Source organism: Podarcis gaigeae (genome assembly GCF_964106915.1).
Source record: "Podarcis gaigeae genome assembly, chromosome: Z".
Taxonomy (NCBI): domain Eukaryota; kingdom Metazoa; phylum Chordata; class Lepidosauria; order Squamata; family Lacertidae; genus Podarcis; species Podarcis gaigeae.
Window position 1 is genome coordinate 49069449 of NC_139691.1, and position 19151 is coordinate 49088599.

The following is a 19151-nucleotide window of genomic DNA, read 5'->3' on the forward strand; positions in this document are numbered from 1 at the left end:
TTATGTTCTTATCTGACCCTAGAGGCTTCTCCAGACAACCTATTTAGAGTTCAATTACCCTGATTCGCTTGTGCAAAGCTTATGCAGCAGCTGATTAGGGAGGGGTGCCGTACCTCTGTGCTAGAGCATCTGCTTTGCATGCAGAAGATTCCAGGTTCAATTCTGGGCACCACAGTTCAAGAAGGACACTGACAAACTGGAACATGTCCAGAGGAGGGCAACCAAAATGGTCAAAGGCCTGGAAACGATGCCTTATGAGGAACAGCTAAGGGAGCTGGGCATGTTTAGCCTGGAGAAGAGGAGGTTAAGGGGTGATATGATAGCCATGTTCAAATATATAAAAGGATGTCACATAGAGGAGGGAGAAAGGTTGTTTTCTGCTGCTCCAGAGAAGCGGACACGGAGCAATGGATCCAAACTACAAGAAAGAAGATTCCACCTAAACATTAGGAAGAACTTCCTGACAGTAAGAGCTGTTTGACAGTGGAATTTGCTGCCAAGGAGTGTGGTGGAGTCTCCTTCTTTGGAGGTCTTTAAGCAGAGGCTTGACAACCATATGTCAGGAGTGCTCTGATGGTGTTTCCTGCTTGGCAGGGGGTTGGACTCAATGGCCCTTGTGGTCTCCTCCAACTCTATGATTCTATGATCTCCAGGTAGGGATGTGAGAGACCCGAAACCCTGGACTGCTGCTGCCAGTCTGTGCAGATGATACTGAGCTAGCTGGATCCAGGGTCTGATTCAGCATGAAGCAGCTTCCTGTATTCTTAAACCATGCACTTTATTGAGCACTAATTCTTAATGGTTTATGGGGTGATTATGACCACAAGTATTCATTGTGCATTCATCCTGATCTGCTTGTGAGGAGTTTACACATCTTCCTGTTAGGAATTAATTTAGCTCAAGCTTTTATATCATAGAATTGTAGAGTTGGAGAAGACCCCGAGGGTCCTCTAGTTTAACCCCCTGCAATGCAGGAATCTCAGCTAAAGCATCCATGACAGATGGCCATCCAGCCTCTGCTTAGAAACCTCCAAGGAAGGAGAATCCACAGCTGCACAAAGGAGACTGTTCTTTGTATTTCCCCATCACTTTCCAAACTGCAAAATGTCTCTGTGTTTTGGGGTTTTTTAAGTGAGAGTGTTGTGCTCGGGAGCCATTCGTCCATTTCAAATGCACAAACAAAAGTTAATAAGAGCCTCTGCTGTGCCTGGCCATTGCCAATCTAGTCCAGCATCTAATTTTCACAGTGGCCAACAAGAAGTTCCAGAATGTGCTTGAATCCCACAAACACAGTAAAGAGGCACCCCCAGCCCCCCGCTTCACATCTGCCTTCACCCTGACTCTTGGCTTTTTCATGTCAGTCGACGTCTTTTCCGTCTGAAGTGAAAGACCTGACCAAGAGGATCCGGACAGTGCTGATGGCCACAGCTCAGATGAAGGAGCATGAGAAGGACCCTGAGATGCTGGTTGACCTGCAATACAGTTTGGCCAAGTCCTACGCCAGCACACCAGAGCTGAGGAAGACCTGGCTGGACAGCATGGCCAAGATCCACTTCAAGAACGGAGATTTCTCCGAGGTAATTCATTGCTTTGCCTGGCCCTGGGCTGCCTGGATGAGACATGTGGGGCTGGGGGTTATTTATGGCACTAAACTCTGCCCTTGTTTTGCAGGCAGCCATGTGTTACATTCACATTGCAGCTTTGGTGGCAGAGTTCCTTCATCGAAAAAGTAAGTGATTTTGAAGAAGTTTCAAGTGTGCAGAACTTCGGAAGGTTTGTTTCGTGCTGCAGGGCAATTGCAGTTGCGTTGTGGAGTGTGGGCTCATTTCTGCAGTTCTTGCATCATCTTGAAGCTGGCACACCATCCCGTGTTTTCTTTGTTTTGTAATGGATTGCTTTTGGATTCTGCTGGCTTCGAGCCAGAGTCATTCCCACAATGGAGGAAGTTAGAGCCCAGGGGGATCTGGACCTGCCTGGGGGAGGGAACAAAGTGGCAGCAGAGGCTGAGCTGAACCTTGGGTGGGTGAGGTTATGACACTGTAGCTACATAGTCTTATAGCCTGGGTAGCCATCCATCAGGGATTGTTTGATTCCTGCATGGCAGGGGGGTTGGACTAGGTGTGTCCCTTCCAACACTACAATTATATTCTTCTATCCTCCACCCCTAACCTTATAGGGCTGCAGCATCAGCCCCTCAGCAGTAGAAATTCAGCAATTTAGCAACTGCTAAATTGTAACTTCGCTTCTTGCAGGGAGGGAACCAGGCAGAGGGCCTTCTTGGTATTGGTGCCTGCCCTGTGGAATGCCCTCCCATCAGATGTCAAAGAGATGAACAACTACCTGACATTTAGAAGAAATCTGAAGGCAGCCCTCTTTAGGGAAGCTTTTAATGTTTAATAGGTTATTGTATTTTAGTGTTCTGTTGGAAGCCGCCCAGAGGGGCTGGGGAAACCCAGCCAGATGGGCGGGTTACAAATTATTATTATTATTATTATTATTATTATTATTATTATTATTTATTTCAGTCCCATGATGAGGCCTGAATCCTGATTGGAAGGTATCCAAATGGTTCGCATTCTCCAGGCACGCTTGGAGTTGTTCAGCAACATAGTGGGTGGTACTGAGTTAGGTTTTCCTCAGAATAGACCCACTGAAATTAATGAAGTTAGGGTCATTAATTTCAATGGGTCTACAATGAAGGAAAGTGAATTAACGAAGACCCAGTATTTTTTTGGAAAATGTACATGACATTTCTGTCATCATCTGATGCCTTCACTTTGTGAATGCAGTTCTCTTTCCTCACACACACTTGTATTGGAGAAATGCATAAGTATGTGCCATTTATTTATTGTTAAAAAGAGAAGTGGGACCCTTGCCAACCTTGTTGTGGATTTGGACTAGAATAAGGAACAAGCGCATGTGGTTTGCGGTTCATTGCTGCACTGGATTAAAATGGACTTTCCAGGGACCATTCGACTTCGCAATGTCAGAAATTAAATTCATGACTGTAGTACTTCATAGAAGGCAAACAATGGTTTCTGCAAAACTGAACCTGACTCTTTAGTCCAGGGCGTGAGGAGGGAGAAAGAGGCTTGTACAGGCATAATAATAATAATAATAATAATAATAATAATAATAATAATAAACAACTTTTATTTATATCCAGCCCTCCCGGCCGAAGTCAGGCTCAGGGCAGTTAACATCAAATATATAACATTAGTATAAAATCAAACAATATTTAAATGACAGGTCAAAATCAAATTAAAGTCTAATTGGATGGCTTTCCGCAGGGTTAGGGTTGGGAACAGTAAGTGCTCATTGGCCCAACTGTCTACGCTGATCTTATATGGGCCTGTGAGAATGCTGGGAGGCCCCTTTCATATTAGTTCTTATAAAAAAAGAAAAGGGGAGTCAGGCTGAGCCCTGACCAAAGGCTGTCTTGCAGGCCCTGCGGAAAGATGTCAAACCCCTCAGGGCCCTGATCTCTTGTGGCAGAGCGTTCCAACAGGCCAAGGCCAAGGCCGAAAAGCCCCTGGCCCTGGCTGAGGCCAGCCTAATCTCTCTGAGCCCTGGGATCTTCAAGGTGTTATTATTTGTATCCTCCATGGGACATACCAGGAGAGGCGGTCCCATAGGTACGAGGGTCCTAGGCCGTATAGGGCTTTAAAGGTCAAAACCTTTTTTGGGGGGGGGAGGTAAATTTAAACATTTTTTCCCACCAAGGAGTAGCGCAACAACAGATCCTCCCCTAACACCACCCTCTGTCCCCAACCAGAAAGGAAAGAGCGCAGCCATTGTAAGACTGTGTCCTGAATCCCCATGTCGGCAAGGCGGTGGTCCAGGAGTTCGTGATCGACCATGTCTAAAAGGATCAGCAGCTGACAAGTCTAAAAGGATCAGCAGCCCCGACCCGCCTCAAACCAACTGCCTACAAAGATCATCTGTTAGGGCGACCAAAGCTGTCTTGGTCCCATGACCAGCACGGAAGCCGGACTGGAATGGATCCAAGGCCGATTTTTCATCCAGAAATCCACCAAGCTGTTCTGCATCCACTCTCTCAATCACCTTACCCAGATATGGAAAATTCGAAACTGGGCAGTAATTGGATAGATCTAAAGGATCTAATGATGTTTTCTTTAAGAGTGAATGCACCACTGCCTCCTTCTGCTCCCCTGGGAATGTCCCCATGCCAAGGGACAAATTAATGATGTCACCCAGGGGGGCCCGCCCCTCATCTGGACATGCTCTAATCAGCCAGGATGGGCACAGGTCAAGAGGACAGGTGGCGGGCTTTCCAGCTCGGAGGAGTCTGTCCACATTGGCTGGGAGTATCCGATGTGGACGTGGTACAATACTGGCTCCGAAACAGTCGAGGGGCCTCCAGTTCTGTTATTGTATCCAAATTGGCAGGGAGGTCACGGAGGAGCAACAAAACTTTCTCCGTGATAAAGCTCGCAAATGCCTCACAGCTGTGTGTCAGATTCATATTTAAATCTGGCCTTCCAGATACCCAATTATACTAGAGACCCAATTATACTAAAAGGTTGTGCCGGGCGAGAGCTAGCAGATGCAATGGAAGCTGCGAAGTAAGATTTCTTAGCAGCTTTCATAGCCATCTCATAGGCTTTCATAAGCGTCCTATATGATGTTCTTGACACTCTGTCGCAGGCTCCCTGCCGTACTCGTTCTAGCCGTCTGAGTACCGCTTCATTTTCCGGAGCTCCTCAGTGAACCAGGGGGCCCAGTTTCTGCAGGGTTGCGATCTCATTGATGGCTGCCAAGAGCCGGGTATTCCATTCCAACCCTCAACAAGCTCACCCAATGAGCCGCCAGGGGGAGCAGGGTCCCACAAGGCCTGATGGAATCTATCAGGGACCCTCAGCCTCTGTGGGCGAGGCCAAATAGGCTCGCCACCTAAGCAGGGTGGGGGTGCAAAGTCAATCCTGGCTTTCAGAGCATAGTGATCAGACAATGGCACCTCCACGAAGGGGGCCATGATCACTTCTACGCCTGCTCCAAGGACCAAATCCAGCGTGTGGCCTGCTTGATGTGTGGGGCCCGAAACAAACTGGGAGAGCCCTAGTGTGGCCATGGAAGACACCAGGTCCAGAGCCTGTGAGGAGGGGGCGGCATCAGCATGGACGTTGAAGTCTCCCAATACCAGTAGGTTAGGGAACTCCAAGGCCCAGCCGGCAATCACCTCCAGCAGGCCTGACAGGGTGGCTGCCAGTGCACTAGGTGGCCGGTACACCAGCCAGACAGCCAAGCTCACCTTGGTGCCCTACACCAGGCCAAGACATTCAATGCCGGGGATCGATGGTGCTGGCAGAGCCCTGAAAGAGCAATCTTCCTGGATTAACAATGCCAACCCTCCCCCCCCCGGCCCACAGTCCGCAACTGGTGGAGGACGGAGAAACACTAGGGGTAGGGATCAGGCCTGGGTTCCAAATGCACCCCTCTAGTCTTGCCCTCCTCAGCCTTCACCAGCCTTACTTCATACGCAGTCCCATGCAAAATTGGGTGTATTTGCCAGGCTGAGATGTGCCCTTGGGTAAGGTGATTGAGAGAGTGGTTGCTGAACAGCTTGGTGGATTTCTGGATGAAAAATCGGCCTTGGTCATGGGAACAAGACAGCTTTGGTCGCCCTAACAGATGATCTCCATAGGCAGTTGGACTGAGGCGGGTCAGGGCTGCTGATCCTTTTAGACTTGTCAGCAGCCTTCGACATGGTCAATCACGAACTTTTGGACCACCACCTTGCCGACATGGGGATTCAGGACACAGTCTTACAATGGCTGCCCTCTTTCCTTTCTGGTTGGGGACAGAGGGTGGTGTTAGGGGAGGAGCTGTTGTTGCGCTACTCCTTGGTGGGAAAAAATGTTTAAATTTACCCCCCCCCCAAAAAAAAAACCAACAAGAGTCCTTTTTGTTGGGAATAACCCAGAGAGAAATCCCCAGGTGCCAGAAAAGTTTATTTATGTATGCAACAACAACAGCCCATGTTCTGTTAGCCCCAAAATGGAAAGTGAGCAAGGTCCCTTGTCAAGAGGACTGGCAATTTAAGATGTTAGAATATTCAGAACTTGCAGGCTTAACACACAGAATAAGAGAGCAAGAAGAACCTATATTTAAAGGAGAGAGGTAAATATTTATTGAATATATGGAAAATTATTGTACACAGCTGAAAACTCTGGCACCATTAAGATAAATTCAACAGAGTAAACAATATTGGATTGATGTAAAAGTGGGGAATTTATTTGAATGGCTATACAGAAGTAAAATATGCAGGAATGTACAATATGTAATATGAATCATGGAAGGAGAAGAAGGGAAGTCATTGGATATTTTAAAGTTTGTAAAATGTTTATTTTGAAATGTAGAAAAGAGATTTTTGCAGGATTTCATGTGGTTGTAAATTGTACTTCATTGTTCCTGGCTTGTAAGCTGCTTTAAGAGGCATTTTTTCTTGAAAAGCGGTGGGCATATTTATTAAAGTAAATAAATGAAACAATGAGCAAATCATGCACGAGACAGCTAGATTCCATGCCCTGCAATGCAAACACACAGGCAGCAGTCAATGCTAGTGACGCCAGGGGCAGGTAAAATGTGAGATGCATAATCTCCATGTGGTTTGTTCCCTTCCCACTGATCTTTCTCCTTCTGACTGTAGAACTATTTCCAACTGGATGCTCATCTTTCAAGAAAATTACACCCAATATTGATGAAGAGGGGGCGATGAAAGAAGACGCGGGGATGATGGACGTTCATTATAGTGAAGTAAGGCAGGCTATTGTACACTGACAGCAGAGTGTGTGTGCAGTTTTCATGAAGACTCCAGCATGCAGGGTGGGAGATTTATATTTGTCCTAGTGAGAGACCCCCTGTCCTGCCCCCGCCTCCGGTGATACTTGTAAGATTGGAGGGAGGCTGTTATTGGGTTAAGGTTAAGGTTTACAAACACACCACACATTTACTGTGGTCTCAGTGAAAATTGTCATTATCTGCCTGCTATTTTTAATAGTAAAAAACAACAACTGGATGTGCTGGGTGGTGATCGCACTATTCGAATAACATCTGGTTGTGCTCTTAGGATGGAACCATTCCAAACAGTCATCTGATCTTGTTCTGCATTTTCTGCTGTGTTGATTTCTGTCCCTTCAGAAAAAGCACGATGATCCCAGCAACTTTCCCCTTGTTTAATCTTTTTTTTTTTAAAAAAAAAAAATCTTCCTTCAGGAGGTCCTGGTAGAGCTATTGGAGCAGTGTGTTGATGGCTTGTGGAAAGCAGAGCGTTATGAAACCATCTCGGAGATTTCGAAGCTGATCATTCCAATCTATGAGAAACGACGCGAGTTTGAGGTACTGGCTCACAACACAATCCTATATGCACATCTGTTGAGAAGTAAACTCCATTAAGTTCAGCAGAAATTTGCCTCAGGTCAGTGGACAGCCTTCACCAATCAGGTGCCCACCAGATGTTTGATGGGCTGCAGTTCCCATTCGCTCTGGCCACTGGCCACAGAGGCTGTTGGCTGGGTTGGGAGGGAGTTGTCCCCTTGGAACATCTGGACAGCATCAGGAGGGAAGGCATGGAATCCAAATCAGCCTTTCATTATAGCAGCCCATACAGGGGATGGCCACCAAAACTGTGACTTAAGGCTCATAGCTAACTTCATGGGGACTCAGAAGCTTAACATATGACAGCATCCCTGCTGCACCCTGGAACCTGTGCCATGTGGGAAGGAGAGTTCCTGGCCAAGCAGAGTGTACCCCATGCCCACGTTTAGACCCTGCTGCAGTCACCAGGTGAAATAGATATTTTATCCCAGCTGCCTTTCATCAAATAGCTTAAAAATTCCCTTAGTGCCTCCTGACATCTCTCAAGGAAGTACAGAACTTGGCACTAGACACAGCATGTTAAAGGAGACTCCAAGGTTTTAAATTAAGATTTAAAAGTTCATTAAAAAGATAAAAAGTGGTTCTTAGGAAAAATGTTTAGATGCAAAAAACCTAACAGGCGCGCAAAAACATCCTCTCCACTTGAAGCAGAAATAAGGAAAGAGTTAAATTCCGTCCACTCTGCTTGAAAATAAAAAGGTCCCTTACCTTTTATACTGAGCTTGTACTGAGCAAGCTTTCAGGTCTTCAAGACCTGATCTTCAGGCTCAGTAATAACAACACTTAACATTTGTGTTGTGCTTCCAACTGCAAAAAGCACTTCAAATGCAACATCTTGTAATCCTCACAACAACCCTGTGTCAGGCTTCCTCAACCTCGGCCCTCCTGATGTTTTGAAACTACAATTCCTATCATCCCTGACCACTGGTCCTGCTAGCTTGGGATCATGGGAGTTGTAGGCCAAAAACATTTGGAGGGCCGAGGTTGAGGAAGCCTGCTGTAAGTAGTACTATCCCCTCTATTGCAAAGCAAAGTTGTGGGAGATTGAGGGTAAGGAAGGGCAGCATGCCCAAGGCTACCTGATGAGTTCATGGCAGAGGTGAAATCTGAGCTAAGGAGGGAGGAACAAAGAAGTTCAAAATTTTGGCAGCTTTTAGGCTTGCCTTTACATTGAAGAGTGCAGGAGAAGAGCCCTTCTGGATCAGACCATGGCATATCTAGTCCAGCATCCTGTTCTCACAGTGGCCAGCCAGATCCCTGTGGGAAACCAGCAAGCAAGAGCATCTGATACTCAGAGGCACAAAGGCCTCTGACAGTGAAGGGAGAGCTTAGCCACGAAGGCTAGTAGCTGCTGATAGCCTATTCCTCCATGAATCTGTCTGGTCCTCTTTTATAGCCATCCCAATGGGTAGCCATCCCTGCCTCCTGTGGCAGCTGTGTGAAGGCTTTCCTTTGCAATATTCAACTGCTTAGTAATATTCAACTGCTTGCTACCTTTATTTGGGTGGTTTTTTAAAATGAACCTCTCTGTGTTTTTAATATCAATTCAGAGACAAAAACGAGAAGCTATAGCAACAACACGAAAAGAATCAGCAGTGAAAGATGGTTCTTTTCCTTAAAAAAATAAAAAATAAATGACTTTTCTTGATATATATTTTAGGTTAACAACAACAACAAAGAAGACACATATAACATAACTCGACTATAAATTTAATTCCAGTGCTGCTTGGGGATGAACAAAAAAAGGAAAGTTCCAAACAATCATGGAGAAGATGTAGAAACAGCAATATGGAAGGCCCACAGAGATAATTTATGAAATTTAATTTATAGGTCAAAATGTTTAAGTATAACACCTGCCCATAAAGGGCAATGAAAATCTGGGGAAAGGGCTATTCCCTGTTGTCACAAAACAAATTCAGCAAACAAATCCAGACATTCTAAAAACAATTATAATTAAAACATCTCAAACCAATTCAAGCTTAAAAGATCCTAGAAGCTGTTGAAGTTAAAAACATTATTCCATCCGATGATATCTAAGTAAACAGGCATGTATTCAAAATCCTCCTGATGGTGACAGGTGCACCTCCCTAGGGAGGGCATTCCACAACTGGGGAACCACCACAGAAAAGGCCCTGTCATGGATCAGTGCCCACCGGGCAGTCCCCAGTGTACAAGAATGATAAAATCAAGGCTGGAGACCAGGAGTGGGTGAGGGTGTTCAGGGGTAAACAGCCAAGCAATTGCTTCAAGGTTTGTGCGGTGTGTGGGTGTGCGCACTTACTCATTCTTCCCCATTTGTCAAACAGCTGGGAGAAAGGTCAAATCCCGAGCTCTGCTCATGATGCAGAAACAGCCCCAACTCTGAGCCAGTGCTGCACAGCCATCCTCAACTCTCCAGTGGAAGTATCACAAGTAAATCTTTGATGGCAAAGCACAGCTCCTTGGGTTGGTTCTCAGCCCCACAACAAAGTTTGCAGATGGTGATAAGCAGGCTTTGAGCTTCAGCAGGGCTTGAACCATTTGGCCAATTCTGTTTTTGCTTCATCTCCAGAAACTTACGCAAGTGTACAGAACACTTCACGGCGCTTACACTAAAATCCTGGAAGTGATGCAGACTAAAAAAAGGCTGCTGGGCACTTATTTCCGAGTTGCTTTTTATGGACAGGTAAGTGTCTCAGTCGCTTGGGGAGTCGCTCAGTGGCAGAGCATCTGCTTTGGTTGCAGAAGGTCCAGGTTCAGTCCCCAACCACATCTCCACAGAGGGCTTGCTGCTGGATTGCTGCTGCCTGTCAATGCAGAGATGGACCCTTGGTCTGACTGGTATAAAGCAGCTGCCTCCTATGTTCCCCAGACTGACAGCTGACATGATCAGCACCAAAAGCCTTGATCTTGAGTGGCCTTTGCAAACTAGTCTTTTTCCCCTCTGCATTAGAAATCGCAAAAATTATTTTTAGAAATTACCTTGCTGTCCACAGGCACAAGTGAGTGATATAGCTATGCTTGGCAAAGGAAATTAAAACCTGTGTTCAGAATGCAACATTTACATCTGGACAAGCTGCTTTCTATAACCTTTATAAATCATGCGGGTTGTGGAAATTTGCACCACTTTTGCACTGTTTTGCTTGCTGCTTTGCATAATTTATTCTGGTTTTGTCTAGTGATAAGATGGGAAAGGGAGCTAAATCCTCTCTATTTTCCCACTCTTACTAATCTACTCCTTTAACATCTGTTATTCCAGTAGGCATTGGCTGCGCACTCTCAAGCATATCTTTACAGCCATGAGGACTAGGAACTTATTTTAGGAAAGGAGAATCTAGGAAAGCTAAATTCTGCACCCAGCACTACATTCATCACTTGCCATGCACTCCCATGGAATGCAATTCTGAGCATAGGGTAGATGTTTGATTTGTAGTCACTGCAACCATTTTAAAATTCCTTCCAATCATGTTGTTTGTTGTGCATTTCTGATCAACAAAGGCTTTCTTTGAAGAAGAGGATGGCAAGGAATACATCTACAAAGAGCCTAAGCTAACAGGTCTATCAGAGATCTCCTTCCGCCTGCTGAAACTTTATGGGGACAAATTTGGAGCAGAGAATGTCAAAATCATCCAGGACTCAAATAAGGTGACACAGAAATGCTTGCAGTCCTCCCTTCTCTTGGCAGCGCCCACCCTCAGACAATGTAAAAGTAAAGGTACCCCCGACCATTAGGTCCAGTCGCAGACGACTCTGGGATTGCGGTGCTCATCTCGCTTTATTGGCCGAGGGAGCAGGCATACAGCTTCCGGGTCATGTGGCCAGCATGGCTAAACCGCTTCTGGCAAACCAGAGCAGCGCACGGAAATGCCATTTACCTTCCCGCCGGAGTGGTACCTATTTATCTACTTGCACTTTGATATGCTTTCGAACTGCTAGGTGGGCAGGAGCAGGGACCGAGCAACGGGAGCTCACTCCGTCGTGGGGATTCAAACTGCCGACCTTCCGATCAGCAAGCCCTAGGCTCTGTGATTTAGACCACAGCACCACCCGCTACCAATGTAGGAGCAGGCATTGCAGAAAGGAATAGAGATGTTGTTCTGAGATCTGCCTCTCACTTGTGATCGAGGGAGATCACAAACCTTGATCCATTTTTGTCAGGGAAAGGGTCTGCCCATGGAAAACTAATCAGAGAGCTTGAGGTAGGCAGCTCTTGCCTTGCTGGCTGCCTTGGAAGCATTTCTATACAGTTCTTGGCCGATTGGAAGGCTGGGCTAGGAAAAGCCAATTTTAGCCAGGGATGTCATCAAAAGCCATTTCCGAGCTTGGGGAGGAGAGGGGGTTGCGGGCTACCCCCTCCCACACACGCGGGGGCTGGCCTTTTGCCCCCCGCGAGAATAGGGAATCCCCGGGCGTGCCTTCAACCCTGCCCGCCAATAGGCGGGCTGGGGAGGCAGGGCCTAGCCTATTTAAGGCCAGGCACGCCCGGGGACCGCCCTCTTTCCCCTTCCCAGCTGAGCGGTTTTCCCATCCCACCCACCCTTTAGGCTTAGCTAGCTATGACCTTGCTATGGACTCCGGTTGGTCGCCGCAAGGGGCCTGATAGGAATTTTTCCAATTTGGCACACTTCTAGCCTTTCGGTTTTTTCGCCTACCTCGTAGCAAACGTCACAACTTCCGCGGTATTGGCGGTTAGGCATTGGCAGGGGTTAATTGTTATGCAAATGAATGGGGGGAAGGAAGCGCCATCACCTTCCCCCAATGAAAAGGGTAGTCCGGTAGAGGACTCCGGGGGGCGTTGCCTTGTCCGAAACCTAGGGAGGTAAGGGCCTCCGGCACGCCCCCGAGCGGTGACACCCGTGGGATCCTAGTTGGCGTACTTCAACAGGACTCCCACGGCTTGTGGATAACCCTTCCCGGTCTCCATGCCGGGTAGTCGATAGGAGCCAATGCCTAAGGCCAATACCTTTCAATTCTGTAATCAATAAAAGTTGTGGCCTTTTTATGCCCATTAACCTTAAATAATGTGTCCAGTGTCTTCATTTCACATGGGGGAGGGGACTTGCCACGCAATAGCGATGCAAGAATAAACCTCCTAAGATTGGGTACATTCATATGACAATTTATTCTGTTTGCACATTTCCCCAACAGTTCACTTCAGTCAGCATTATAATTCAGATTTCACATGACATAAAAGCCACTTCCAGAAATATACTGGAAGGCAGCATTCACATGAGAGTTTATTCCCTTTCCATGACATTTCCCAAATGGTTAAGTTCCACATGTTTGAGCTTTCACATGACATAAGTCACTTCTAGAACAAAGTGGGATATAGTGCAAATTTAGTACTCATTTTCTGCCACTGGAAGAAAAGCAGCAGGAGAGCAGCAGGTCATGTGGTTCTTAGATTCTTGGTCCACGATCCCTGATTGTGGTGCAGAACTAGGTTGGGCCTCTTTCCTTACTCGTTTTCTCGCTTTCTTCAGGTGAATGCCAAAGACCTGGACTCCAAGTATGCGCACATTCAAGTGACTTACCTGAAGCCCTACTTTGATGAGAAAGAGCTCTCAGAGAGGAAGACAGATTTTGAAAGGAACCACAACATCAACCGATTTGTGTTCGAGACACCATATACTTTGTCTGGGAAAAAACATGGGAGTGTGGAAGAGCAGTGCAAGAGGCGGACGATCCTTACCAGTGAGATTCGTCTTCTAAGATGTTGGGAAACGGTACAGGCAGCAGGGGAAGAGGGCCATGCTATGTATGTCAACAAAACGTGTTTTGATGGTGATTTATGCAGTCAGCTGCTTTTAATTCCCCATCATGAGAAGGAATGTGGGATCAAAAGATAACACCCATCTGAGTTTGCTTTTTCCCCTCCTCCTTCTTAATCCATTTTCCTTTCATGCCATGTGTTTATAGATCACAAGCATGAGGGCAGGGACAGCCTTACCAGTGCATTTGTGAGTTGCCCTGGGAGCCTGGGGGTTTTTTTGTTGGTTTTTTTTGCACAAGAGTAGGGAAAAAAATGTTTTAGATAGATAAAAGAGGTTTTGAAAATAATCTAATTAATTAGAGCCTTGTGGGGCCATTCATGCAAGGAGTGTTTATCTAAAGTTAATGTCACACTTTTGGGTATGTGGCTCTACCCACACAGGACTCCTTGTGCACATGCCACCATTTTTGTTTACTCTCCCCTTCTAGCATCCAACTCCTTCCCCTATGTCAAAAAGAGGATTCCCGTCAGTCACGAGCACCAAGTCAATCTGAAGCCGATTGATGTGGCAACTGATGAAATCAAGGCAAAGACGGCTGAGCTGCAGCAATTGTGTACTTCAGCATATGCTGACATGATCCAACTGCAGCTGAAGCTTCAAGGCTCCGTTTCAGTGCAGGTTGGTGGCTGGGCACACTATAAATCACCCCCCCCACCATCATCAATTTATTCATCACCTTCAAACAACTATCACATCAGGGGTTGCTTTGCCACATGACTGTTGCAAGTCATTCTGAATTGCTTTTTGCCGGGGGAGGGGGGAGTGACTGATAAATTTAATAATAAAATAGTTAAACACACACATAAAAGAAACCCCAGCAAATTCATTTAAAATGAGACTGGAACCCTCATGCCCTTGATAGAAACAGTGTGCTGGCTAGAGGACAGTTTGCTTTTTCAGAAACCGTCAACTGACATCAGTTCCCAGCAACCTCGAGATCATTGGATGGAAGGTTTTTGAATTGCAATTGTTTTTAGAATGTTTTTAACTGTGATGGCATTTACAGGTTTGTAAATTGCAATTGCTTTAAGAATCTCTTGATCTGTTTCAGAATGCTTTTGCTTTTCCGTTTGTTTCAGCTTAGGTATCTGTTTGCAGCCCTGGGCCTTCTGTGCCAGTTGTAGAACCGGAGAAGGTTGATACTGTGGGAGGCAATCCTTTGGGTATTTGGGTGCTAGGCTGCTTAGGGCTTTGTACTAACGTAGTGGATTGATCCCAGTAGCTCACTGGCAGCCAGTGCCGTGCTCTCAAGATTCATGACATGTGGTCCTCTCTCCAGCCTAGCTGCGACATTCGGCACTAGCTGCAGCCTCTGGACTTTCCTTAGTGCACTATGTTCCCACAACAAACAGGCCTTTCCTGCTGTGATGCCAAAGAGGCGCACCTGTCACTGACAGCTTGTTGTGGCCAGACAAAGAGCACCTTGTCTGCCCAGGCATTTTAGACTTTAAGATTATTTATATTTTTCTAGTTTGCTGCTCCATTGTTTTCAGTTTTAATTTGTTTTGTCTGCTTTCTCATTATAATCATTTATCATTATCATCATCATCATTATTGCATATTTATTTATACCCCGCCTTTTTCCCTGACAGGGACCCAAGGCAGCTTACAGATAAAATAAGAACAGCTAAAAACATATTGGGGAAGGGAATCATTAAAAAACAATTAAACATTAATAGAATTAAAACCATATAAAAAGATCTATTAAAAGATCTATATATAAAAATAAAAGAGCTATTAAAAACATACAGATAATTGCAATAAAAACAGCATGGCACCAACCCTTTTATTAAAACCAGACAGTTCCCAAAAGCCAGCGGAAGGACAACAAGGAGGGAGCCAGTCTAACTTCTCTAGGGAGGACTTTCCAAAGTCTGGGAGCAGCCACCAAGAAAACCCTCTCCCGCGTTCTTACCAAAGGGTCCCTTTTTACTGTTTTTAAATTACAGTTATCATGGTGCGAATTAAGCATTATTCACACCTTTGTATGTTGCCCTGGACTCTAGCGACAAAGAGTGGCTAACAAACATTTAAAATAAATAAATGGCGCTTCCCTTGTTTTCCTGGGTTCTTCTTTCCCACTATTGCAATTTTCTTTCTAAACTGCATGAGACAACAACCAGTTTTCCTGGCAAATGTTGCTCGATAAGGTGCTGTGTACCATAATGGCACCACATAAATAATGGTTTTCCTGGTAATAGACAAGGCACCCGGCCTTGGGGCTGTGAGCATTTATGCGCTGTTTGCGTTTGACTACCATTAGTGGCTTGGAAACATGGACATTTAACTTAAGAGGTACAAAAGGAGTGAAGCTGTTATGTATGTTCTTTAGGAATGGTAAAGATGGACCCTGCGATGGGAGTGACAGAAATACTGAGCAACAAGATTCCACTAGCACAACAGTTGTGTAATATTAAAACTCAATCGTCCACTAGCTCAAGAGCCCTTGCACTAGCAGACAATGATGATCCCACCCAGCCTCAATAAAATTGGGCCTCTATCCAGTGTATAAAATTTATTTAGTCCAAGTGTCGCTTATTATTGTAAACAGCCTGGCAGAAAAGATAGGTTCTCAGTTGATTCTATGTTGATTCCAACCAAAGCTTCAATGGGAGGGTCCCTTCCTCCACTATGAGTCTATGACTCCAAGCCATACCTGAACAGTGGAATTCCAAGGCTCAGCTGGCTAGACCTGACAATCTTGTGTTCCACATCTTTGTTGTTGGTATCTGTCTATCTCAAGAGACAATGGAGGGCACCTCCAGGGGTGAAGTCAAACCACTGTATTAGCAACACCAAAGTGACCTCCCCAGGATGCAAGCCTGTGCAGTGCATGTGAAGGTCCTAGTCTGCCCAGATGGCAAGACCCCTCCCTCTCAGCCTCACTGATATGGTCCAAAGGGAAGCAGAGCAATACGTTTGGCACCAGCTTGGCTGCAGGAGTTGCTGGAAGGAGGTGTGCAAGGCGCCATCCAACCCTCTTAGGGACTTCATTCTGGGTTTGTTTAGGGTTCAGGTCTTAGCTATTTATTCTCCTGAAGATATCCTGCAGGGCAATAGAGGTTTAGGATCAGAGTTTTCCTTCTCCTAGATGGGATACTTCCCTGTCTTCACATGCATGGGAAGTTCCTAATTCACTGGTGGTTTGAGACCCCTTGCTACCCTCACCTGGTTTAGCCAGCCAGTCAAAGCCATTTCCCAGGGTGTGGCCGCTGACTCATGCTGACAGCTTCTATGAGCCACAGGTGAGAGCTGAGTGCAGGGTGGGGACCAAAGCTGGGCAAACTTCCCAAGGAGTATGACATGTCCTCCACCAGAGGTACTACCCCATCCCTTAATACCCCATACACCCCACAAAAAATCTTCGTACCTTGTAGATTTTGCATTTATTATACAGCACTCACCTCTTATTTTCATCTGTCAAACTGGTCTGGTTTTCATCACTTGATCTAAGAGAGGGGCTGACAATAAGCGGGTGTCCATGCCTCAGAGCAAGAGGGTTAGGCTCTGTGATCTCCTTACTCCCATCCAGACTTGAGTCTCTGTAGTTTGGAATTCTTGCATTTCTTGTCTTCCTCTGCTGGGGGTGCCTTCACACAAGTGCGTGTTCCCAAATTACTTTTTGATGATGCCAGTTCATGTATTCAGCTGCTAGCTGGGATGCATTGTTTTCCATTCCACCCTGGATTTGTCATATGCAGCCCTTTTTCCGTTCCACTGCAATTCATTTTCCACCCAAAACTACAATCTTGCCGTCTGCTGCAGGGAAATTGTGTACTCTACCCCGTTCATTTGAATGCAAAGGAGAAGCAAGGCAAAGAGCATTGGTAATATACGGTAATCAATTGCATATCATTTCCGAGCTAAAAGCAACAACAGCAGTGAATACTAATCATATTCACTGGATTAATTTCTGTCCCAGACATGCAACATATGAGCAAACATTGGCAATTTCTGCTCCCTTTTCTCCCTTCCAACATCCCTGGGTGCCAGGCACCAATGGCTGGTTGATACAGGCACAGCCCCCAAGAATCATCAAGGTCAACCCCCTGCAGTGCAAGAATCTCAACCAAAGTATCCATGACAGGTGGCCATCCAACCTCCGCTCCAAGGAAGGAGAGTCCACAAGGAAGTCTGTTCCACTGCCAAGCAGCTCTTATTGTTAGAAAGTTCTTTCTGATGTTTAACCAGAATCTCCTTTCTTGTAACTTGAAGCCATTGGTTCAAGTCCCACTTTCTGGAGCAGGAGAAAAGCTTCCTCCATCTTGCATGGGACAGCCCTTGAGATCACTGAAGATGGCTCTCATATCTCCTCTTAGTCTTCTCTTTTCCAGGCTAAATAGACCCAGCTCCCTCAATCGTTCTCCATAAGTCTTGGTTTCCTGACCCTTGATCATCTTTGTCGCCCTCCTCTGCACACGTTCCAGCTTGTCAATATCCTTCTTAAATTGTGGTGCACAGAACTGGACATAATAGCATCCAGGGATGATGTTCCCTTCTGTGGGTAAATAACCTGTTGCAGATCTAGTAGCATGGATAGAACTTCCATGTTACCTTGCATTGCCTTACAGTAAGTACAAATGCTTTTCTGGGTGGAATCAGTTTCCACATTCAGTGCCCAGGTACCAAGGATACATGCATGAGTGATTGTACTTGGCATATGTGAATCAGAACAAGAGGCCATGAAAGTTTGGGAATCAATTTGTGAAGCATTCCATGCTTTTAACATGCATGGGGTGGAGGGCATTTCTCTCATACCCTCCCACAATCATCACTGGAATTCTTAAGTATTCTGATTGACAGATGGAGGAGGATAGATAATAGACAGTACTTGTTTCCACAATGTGTAATAATTTATGGAAAGCAGTGTTACAAGATGTGTTGATGACCTCTCTTAGATTACTTTAAAAGGGGAAGTAGACAAATATGGAGGAAGAGGAGGGGGGCTTTATTTATTAGTGGTGATGGCAAAATGGAACCTCTGAATAACAATGACAGAAGGAGGAAATGGCTGTTGCTGGCCACTGTGGGAGGAAGGAAGGCTGGACCAGAAGAACTTTTTGACGCAGAAGGGGTCCTCCTAGAATCTTCTCTGCTTTTTCTCTGAAATTCTGATTTTTGTCTGAAATCTGTAGGAATTTAATTCTGTGTTTTAACTTTTCTTAGGTCAATGCTGGCCCACTAGCCTATGCACGGGCTTTCCTAGATGACAAGCACTCCAGCAAATATCCCAGCAAGAAGGTGAATGAATTGAAAGAAATGTTCAGGTAGTTATGTTTTATTTTAATTTATTATGTTTATTTCTCATCTGCGATGGGACCCAAGGCGTAGGAGGGATCTCAAGCACACTCCCATCCAAGCACTGTCCAGACCCACATAGTTGGAGTGAGGTGACTGTCCCCTGTGCCTTCAAATGCTACTTTGGGTGCCCACCTAACAGACTTTCTATGAAACTGCAGGGGACAGAGTCCTTCCCACTACGCTGCGAGGAAGTGGGCATAATCCCAACATGCCAAGGGCTTTCTGTACTCTGCACACACAAAACAGAACCAAATCAAATGCAGGAACATGTACTTGTCTCTTCTATTTTTTTTGTGGAGAAGGGTGTAGAGGAAAGTGGTGTTCCAAATCCCCCCCCCCCCCGGAACATCCCCTTAATCTCCTGGGCTTCCTAGGATCCGAGGCTAATCTTTACACATTATGGAATGTGTAATTAGTTTTGTAAAATATAACAACAATGCAAAGATTCTCAGGATGTGGAATTTGTCCAAATGTCAGCACCGTTGAGACACATTGACCTGCCTATCAATGCTTATTTCACTGCTTATTTGTCAACCTGGTGCCCTCCATATGTTTTGGAGTATAATCCCCATTAGCCCCAGCCAATGCATCTATAGTAAAAAAAACAGCATCATCCAGAGCGCACCAGGTTTGGAGAGGCTGACTTTGAACAGTATTACAGGCTACAATATAAGAGGCTAGATCTGGGGTCAGCAAACA

At 45.7% G+C, this 19151-nt stretch overlaps 2 protein-coding genes across 5 annotated transcripts in view; one reads left to right on the forward strand and one right to left on the reverse strand.

The window, feature by feature from the left end:
- Positions 1-19151, reverse strand: part of KLHL13 (kelch like family member 13) — a 570056-nt gene that overhangs the window by 313790 nt on the left and 237115 nt on the right. The gene's annotated exons all lie outside the window — the stretch shown is intronic.
- DOCK11 (dedicator of cytokinesis 11) overlaps positions 1-19151 on the forward strand; it is a 176124-nt gene that overhangs the window by 147999 nt on the left and 8974 nt on the right. For 3 of the 4 annotated variants that reach the window (XM_083722672.1, XM_083722673.1, XM_083722674.1), the window contains exons 43-51: positions 1362-1577; positions 1672-1729; positions 6671-6777; positions 7237-7359; positions 9950-10063; positions 10876-11022; positions 12861-13071; positions 13579-13769; positions 18318-18418. In XM_083722672.1, coding sequence (XP_083578798.1) covers positions 1362-1577; positions 1672-1729; positions 6671-6777; positions 7237-7359; positions 9950-10063; positions 10876-11022; positions 12861-13071; positions 13579-13769; positions 18318-18418 — 1268 coding nt within the window. Of the gene's footprint in view, positions 1-1361; positions 1578-1671; positions 1730-2252; positions 3122-6670; positions 6778-7236; positions 7360-9949; positions 10064-10875; positions 11023-12860; positions 13072-13578; positions 13770-18317; positions 18419-19151 lie in introns of those variants that run through there. The other variant, XM_083722675.1, reaches the window with a different exon arrangement.